This window comes from Fukomys damarensis, unplaced genomic scaffold (assembly GCF_012274545.1).
Source record: "Fukomys damarensis isolate Sample0158 unplaced genomic scaffold, DMR_v1.0_HiC HiC_scaffold_5, whole genome shotgun sequence".
In the NCBI taxonomy this organism is placed as follows: domain Eukaryota; kingdom Metazoa; phylum Chordata; class Mammalia; order Rodentia; family Bathyergidae; genus Fukomys; species Fukomys damarensis.
In genome coordinates this window covers 67198350-67206217 of record NW_022900917.1, presented here as the reverse complement: position 1 = coordinate 67206217, position 7868 = coordinate 67198350, and the positions used below count along the sequence as shown (strand labels likewise).

The window sequence follows — 7868 nt, the reverse complement described above, 5'->3', positions numbered from 1 at the left end:
CCAGGCGCCCCCTCTCCCTGCTCGGCTCTGCACACCAAGTGGTAGCGGCGGACCCACCTTCGGAAACCGGCTGGCGGCGGGGTGCAGCTGGGCCCCGCCCTCATAACCCGAGGAAGAGGACCTAGAGAGCAACTCATAGGTGCCGGCTCCGAGTCTTGATCAACGTCGGATACGTACTGGAGGGAAAGCCTAAAATGTGAATAAATACGAGGAGTCCTCTACCCAAGTCAGTGTGACTTCACACTGGGAAAAGCACCTCCCAGTCAGACAAGAGGTTTAGCGGAAGCCCAGCACTTAGCCAACATCCACTCGTGGGAGTCCCGGAGAGAAACTTTCTAAATGCAGCCTGCGTGCAAGAAATTCTAACAGAGCTTGTCCTCCAGGCTTAAAAAGAGATGCAGCTGCCAGGATGACAGTGTCAGGCGCCTACCGAAGTCCTTCAGCCCCTCTGAGAGTAACTGCAAAGGCTGATCCACAACTGCAATCCTCTTCAGCCGGAAACAACCTCAGCTGTCCCGCCCTCTGACGCTCAGCAGTTAGGGGCACTTCAGAGGGGACTAGCAGATAGGTAAGTTAGTTAGATGTCTTGTAGGCATTAGACAGGGCCGTCCTCAAGGAGCCAACACCAAGGACAATCAAGATGCGTTCACTGTGGCCAGGATTGTAAAAGGAGATAAACTACACCTACTAGGATAAATAGCAGTGATTGATATTTCAAATAGCTTCCAATCACCTGGGTGGGGGGGCCAAGGTCTTAGCCTAGCCTTTCCAGGAAATATCCCTGACCCCCACCCTCACTGAAAAAACCTTGTACTTGGAATCTTACTGGTCGGTCATGGTTTCACCCCACCTCACGGCCACCTTGTAATTTTCCATTGGGTCTTACAGTTTTTGTCCCACTTTGTACCCACCTCACTGCATGGTTTTGCTGCATAACATCTTTGAAAATGAGGGTGAGCGGGCAACCCACTTTCTGGTCCCCCTTCTGTCTCTCAGCAGCTTTCTTTCCCTCAATAAAATTTTCCTACTCTTAACAACAAAAAAATCCATATTATAAATAAATTGGGGAGAGTGTGATGTCATGAAACAGGAAGAGGTAATCAGATGTATTTTATGTATTCATTAAATGTGATAACCTTTGAAATGCCAGCCAAACACATGTGATGCAAGTGTCTGAAATCTAAGGCAGTGACTTATCCAGATGACTCACTGGGAGAAACTGAAGAACTTCACTTGGTTGAAAGTATTCATGAGTCACTTGCTGGAAGGACTGAAGTTTTTAATAAGGAGTACGCAAATGGTGTGTGTGTGTGTGTGTGTGTGTGTCACTGAAAAAGCAAGTGGAGCAGGTATAAATTCTAGTAAAGAACCTAACAGGTAAAGAATTAGCAATATACAGTGATTCTCAGGCAGGATTGCAGGATGTTAGAATTTGAATGTTTCTGGGGGAGCAAGCAGTTTCTAGCTCCTGCCACTCCCAGGTCAGCCTGTGACGTGAATGTGGATATTACAGCTGTGTAGACTACAGAGGACGGGTGAGGAAACTGCTCTCGGGAAGTCCACGCCTCACACAGCAACAGGACACTGCAATAGGACTGTGCTTGCTGGACAAGAGAGTGCTCCCCTGACAGAGAGCAGGCTCTGTCCTGTGGAGACCCCAGAAAAGTCCCTCTTATGCATGGCAGTCACCGCGTGTCAAGCCCTGCTGAGGAGATGTGCATGCGCAGGTGACCTAAAGGACCCACACAGCAGTTCACGCGTCGCCAGCTCTGCTGGAAGCTGAGAGGAGAAGCAAGGGCAGAAGCTGGAGCAGCAAAGCCAGGGCCCCAGCTGCGGCTGGGAGGAGGCTGTCCACAGGGCAGCAGTGGCTGCTGAGTTCTCTCAGTCCTGCTGCATAGCTGCTGAGGTGATTTCCCATTCTTTATTCCTCTATTTACCTTTAAAATCAACTTTTATCTGCCAGAGGTACTGATGCTTATTCTGGTCTTTCAATTTGAGAATAAAACATAGTTTCAAGTTTCTGAAAACTTTATTGTTAAAAATTCAAGCTATTTACACGCTAAAAAGTATAAAAATTAAATGGAACACATTATTTTATGGAAATATTTTCCTATACAAAGGCTGTCTTTATAGAGATTTACTATAAAAACTGGAGTCACTGATTGCAGACAGGCTTGACTTGTCCCTCTGTGAGTACCCCAAGGTGACTTGCCTTCTATGCAGCCAGAAGTCTGGGGTTCTGGCATTGGTTACGAGCCTGGGCGGTGAGTCTCTGGCGAAGGTTTCTCACTTTCTGGATGAGATTCGGTTCCATGCTGTCCCATTCTGTTTTTCGATTTAAAGAAACTTGAAAACAAAACTTAAAATTAGCAGTAGCTCAATTTTTTTGTTTTGGTACTGGGTATCGAAATTGGGTCCTTGAGCTTATAAGGCAGGCAGCGGTCAATTTTTTAATGTTAGCAATACTGTGGAATTTCTTTTGAAGGTAAATGTACTATAAAAATCAATAACAAAATTAATATTCTGAAAGCCAAATTTCTTGGGGGAAAAAAACCACAAAAAACCAAAAAACCTAACGTACAGTCTGGTCCCATATCTATTTATCAGCCAAATCTTTACTTGTACTGAATGAATGCTGTCTGAGAACTGCTTTTGGTTATTCAGCAGTTGTAAAATTTGTAAATTAGGAACAACGCCTGAGTAAAAGAGAATTTGAGTTCTTCAAAACAGTAAGCTTTTTTTATGATGGTTAATAGTAATGTTGCACATTGTGAAGTTTGTTCCATGACTACTTTCCCAAGAAGAAAAATAATGAAATGCTTCGAACTGCCACTAACACCAGGACAGTCCAGAATCATGATTAAAATAGTACAGTGTTGGGGCTGGGGACTGAATTCAGTGGTTCTGCTGTCTGCCTCTCAAGTGCAAGGTCCTGAGTTCGATCTCCAGTACCAAAAAAAAAAAAAAGTATAATCTGTTCAAGTGTAAGAGCCATTTCAGATTGACTGAGACGCTAGTAAATACTGGAATTAAAAAAACAAAACTTAAAAATAGAGTTCCTGTTGTACTGCCTGCATCACAAGTGCAAGGGCCTAAATTCGATTCCCAGTACCAAAACAAAACAAAACAAAAAAACCAAAACAACAACAAAAACCCCCACAAAACTTCCTGAAATTTAGTTATTTACTCCGCTTCAATTTTGAAAAACAACTTTCTTTTTTTTTTTGGTACTGAGGAGCGAACTCAGGCAGCGGAACCACTGAGCCAAACCCCTGGCCCTGAAAAAACTAATTTCTTACCTAAAGGAATACAACATTTATGCTTTCACATAAACTTGACCAATTCTCACTCCATTTTCAGATTCAGAATTATCTAGTTAAAAGTTTTACTTCTGGTAGGTACAATGTGCAGGCCTATAGTCCTAGTTACTTGGGAGGCTAAAGTGGGAGGACTGCCTGAGCTCAGGAATTTGAGGCCAGCCCAGGAAACCCTGAGAACTGAAAAAAGAACAACAGTGGATGTCCTGATGTGTCAGAATAAAGTATAACAGAAAACTCTTGTATTTTATTTAATTCATGAATGAATTTGGGTTTAATTCATATTTTGGTGCATAATTTATAGGTGCACATAAAAGTATGAGTTAATTTACATAATACTGGAATCTTATGACTTGTATTAAAGTAATTATATAGTCATATAAATACAAGTTTGTTTTTATTTATTCATTTATTTTATAATGGGGATCTAATTCGGGACCTTGTGCTTGTGAGGCAGGTGGTGGAACCACAGAGCTAAATCCCCAGAGCCTAAAAGTTTTTTTTTTGCCGTACCAGGGATTGAACTCAGGACCTTGTGGTTGTGAGGCAGGTATGGTGCCACTGAGCTAAATCCCTGGCCCCAAAAGTTTGTTCTTTTAAAACAATTAAAAGACCTTAATGAAATTTTGCCTCGTTCTACATGGCAGCTTCACTGAAATGAGTTGAAAGAAAGTCTAACAGGAGTTTCTTGTCCTCTCCTTACTTATTATAAATAAAAACTCTACCAGGAAATGTGTTCACTTCTTTTGTGCTGAAGCTGTGACTACTTTTCTGTAAGATGCTCCCTCCCTGTCTCTTCAAAAGATAAACAACCACCAGCACAGAGTCCAAGGGGGCAAAAGCCACCCCGCCAGCCTAGCAACCAGCCCCCATAGCCTGCCTCCACATCTCTCTCCAGGGATTGCTGGAAGAAGCCCAGGCCAGAGGAGTCAAGAAAACCCACAAATGCGACCGCTCTGAAAAACAGCCCTGAGGTTATCTCTGCAGGGGTGGGGAAATATCTATGCTTCTCAGGTTGTTACCAAGTCCCCAATAAGCTTCTGCAGTGGCCCCCAACTCGCTGGCTGGCTGATGCAGAAGCCAGTGCCAGTGCTCGTCTGTGGAGCACAGGGACTTTCTGGGTGGGTCTGCAGTGCTCCCCAACCTTGGGGAGGCTCTGGCTGGCTCCAGCAGGTTTCCTACTACAGCATCAGCATCTGGGAAGAAAGCACCACTATGCTATATTGTCATTCCAGCCACAATTTTACTTACAAATTGTGAAAGGTAAGACAATCGAAGAAAGCTTTCTTGCTTTTCAACTTACTCTGTGCTGAGTCCATTTCAGAAATGTCCTTTATCTGTGAAGTTCTGGGGAGACAGTGTGAGGTGACCTGTTGTTCACTTTGCAGCCGGTGTCCTTCTGCTGAAGAAGTGAGAAGACAGCCTTTATTAATGCCAAGTGGCCGCTGGAGAGTAAAAGTTGCCAAGCATGGTTAAAAACCCTTTCTTTTTTCTTCTGAGAAGAATACTGCTGTCATTCAGAGGTAAGGAAAGTGTCATAAGAATTAAAAGCCAAGCTGAATTTGTGGTAGTGTCTGAAAACAAAACAAAATAGCTAAAACAAAAACGCCAACTATCAGTTGAGGAGATCCCACTGTACGGATGTACCACGTTTTATCATTCCTCATTAAGGACATGTGGGCAGTTCTTACTTTTTGGCTGTTGTGGGTAATGATGCCATGCACGTTCATGTGGGGGTGTTACATGCATTCAGCTCCTACGGCTACAGTATACCAGGGAGCGGCACTGCTGGGCCATTTAGTCACCTTCATCTAAGGAGCCGCCAATCTGTGTTCCCTGAAGTGGCAGAACACTCCCACCTACGTTCCGGTTTCTTTGGTCCTCAATGAGGTCTTATCTTTTTGATGATAGCCAACCTAGTGGGCGTGATGTGTTACCCTGGGTGACTCTTTTTTTTTTCTCCAACATTGTGGCTTCTATGGGGATTTCCCTTCCCTTAAGGACTAAAGAAGTTGAACATTTTTCATGTGCACACCTGCCATTTGTATATTTTCTCCGGAGAAAAGTCTGTTCAAATCCTTTCTCTATCTTAAAATTTGGGCCAATATCACTGTGTGTTTCACATCAATTCAGCTACAATTTAAGTCTTGGGACCTCTAATTTTAGGGGTGGCAAAGCAAGAACTAGAAGGTTCTGTTTTCCGGGAGATAATAAAAATGTCCTGCTTTTGCTAGTAGAGATCTGATACCAGGCAAGCCTTTAAACAGGTGCTCCGTCATCGGTACCTTCTCACTTTCCACTTCCCAGGGCCTCCGTTCTAGGCTGAGACAACCTGAGACTGAGCTCTTCCCCTCACAATGACACCGTAATCAGAATGACCGTTTCCATCCTGGTTTTCGGGATACAGGAATCTGGCTAAATTTATACACTCTAATTACGGAAATGAAAGACGGATCTTTGGATACTGACCCTTTTAAAACTGGATGCTTAGTAATAAATTCTCATGGTGAAATTTAGGAGGGTAAAAAAATTCAGGACCATGCGGGGGAAGCCATGATTGAGGCAGAGGGACCAACGTGTAGGAAGTTTCCCATGAGGGAGGGATTCTGTAACTTCTCACATTTTTTAAGTACATGAACTTTTTTTTTTGAGACAGGGTCTTCTATGTGGCTCAGCCTGGACTTGAACTCACCACAATCCTCTTGCCTTAGGCAACTGAGTGTTGGGATTATAGGCATAGCCACCACACGCAAGCTGAATATATTTCTTAATACACAGTAACAATCTAAGTAGATACATTTTATAGCATGTCAATTACATATCAGTGGTTATTTAAAAAGTAATGCATATACATTATAAAAGACTGAAACAATATAGAATATAATAAGAATTCCACATTCCTGTACTCTGTATTTCAGGATTTCAAATTACAGTTTTGATCTTTCAGTAGATACTATCATAAGCCTTGTATCAAGACCTAATGTTTGACTAGCTCTTTTAGGAAGAATCCTTGTGGTTTGGAGGACCAGCTATTGATAAAGTACATGTTTTTACTAAAGTAAACCAGAAATAGTACTCTGGGAACAAATCACATTCTAGAAGATTAAAGAGATGTCAAGGACCACGGATCTGTGAGTACAACAGTTTAACAAGATTGACGAGACTTTTCTTTCTTTTTTTTTTGAGACAGGGTCTCACTATATGGTGGAGACTGACCTGGAACTCACTATGTAGTGCAGGCTGGTCTCGAACTTACAGCGATCCTCCTGCCTCAGCCTCCCGAGTGCTGGGATTACAGGCGTGAGCCACCACGCCTGGTGAGACTTTTCTTGATTGGAGCTTTTTTTTTTGTTTTTTTGTTTTTTTTTTGGTAAAACATTTAGTAGTACATTTTAGATATAATGATCACCTTCATCATAGTGAATTTGTACGTAAACATGATGTATTTTTTCCTACTCCCCACTTTGACCCTTCTTCCCCTCATTTACAAAAGCTTTGTTTCTATTTTATCCTTCTTTGTACCTTGTCATTTCTTTCCTTTCTCCCTCCCCTCTCCATTGTTTCCCTTCTCACGTGAACATTTTCTTCTCATTTCTCAATATCTATTATACATTTTGGTCCTTATTTCCACTTTCAGATTCTCCCAACAGAGAAATAATCCAATATTTAAACGTGTGTATCTGATTTATTTCACTTAAAAGTATGGCCTCAAGGTGCATCCATTTACCTAGAAATGTCTCAAGCTTGTTCTTCTTTATGGCAGAGTAGTACTCCATTATATAAAACAACCACATCTTTTTATCTATTCATCTGTTGATGGGCATATGGTTGTTTCCGAGATTCAGCTATTGCAAACTGTACTGCTATAAATATGGGTGTGCATATATCACTGTGGTACGATGCTTTTAATTCTTTTGGGAAGATACCAAGGGGAATAGCTGGGTCAAACAGAACCTCTAGTTTTAGTTTTTTGAGAACTGTCCACACTAATTTCCACAGTGATTGCACCAGTCTACACTCCCACCAACAGTGCAAAAGGGTTCCTTTTCGCTCAGAGCCCCAGCAGAATTTATTATTGGTTGATTCTGTGATAATAGCTATTCTTTCTGGAATGAGGTGGAATCTCAGCATTGTTTTATTTGCAACTCTCACATGACCAGTGATGCTGAACATTTTTTCATGATTTGCTGTTTCTATTTCATCTGAGAAGTGTGTATCCATTTCTGATGCCCAGTTTTGGTTTGAGTCTTTAAATTTGAGGGAGACTTTTTTTTTTTGAGATCTTTATATATTCTAGATAGTACTCCTTTGTCAGAGGAACAGCTGGCAAATTTATTCCCCCCACACTGTGGGTTATCTCTTCACTCTGTAGGTGATTTCTCTTGCTGTGCAAAAGCTTTTTAGTACAATGAAATCCAAGTTCTTGATTCTTTATGATAGTTCTGTACTACTGGGGTGGTTTTGTTCATAAAGTCTTTACCTACACGAATGTCTTGAAGAATTCTACCTACTCTATCCTCCAGCAGATTTAGTGGTTTTTTTTTTTTTTTT

At 42.0% G+C, this 7868-nt stretch overlaps 1 protein-coding gene across 6 annotated transcripts in view; it reads right to left on the bottom strand.

Moving 5' to 3' along the window:
- Positions 1-2047: 2047 nt before the first annotated feature.
- Positions 2048-7868, bottom strand: part of Tbc1d31 (TBC1 domain family member 31) — an 86187-nt gene continuing 80366 nt past the window's right edge. For 3 of the 6 annotated variants that reach the window (XM_010605587.2, XM_010605581.2, XM_033760845.1), the window contains 2 exons: positions 4621-4716; positions 2048-2346 (listed from right to left, as the gene is read on the bottom strand). In XM_010605587.2, the coding sequence (XP_010603889.1) occupies positions 2216-2346; positions 4621-4716 (227 nt within the window). In that variant the 3' untranslated portion in view covers positions 2048-2215. Of the gene's footprint in view, positions 2347-4620; positions 4720-7868 lie in introns of all 6 variants that reach the window. The other 3 variants (XM_010605579.2, XM_010605583.2, XM_010605584.2) reach the window with 1 other exon arrangement.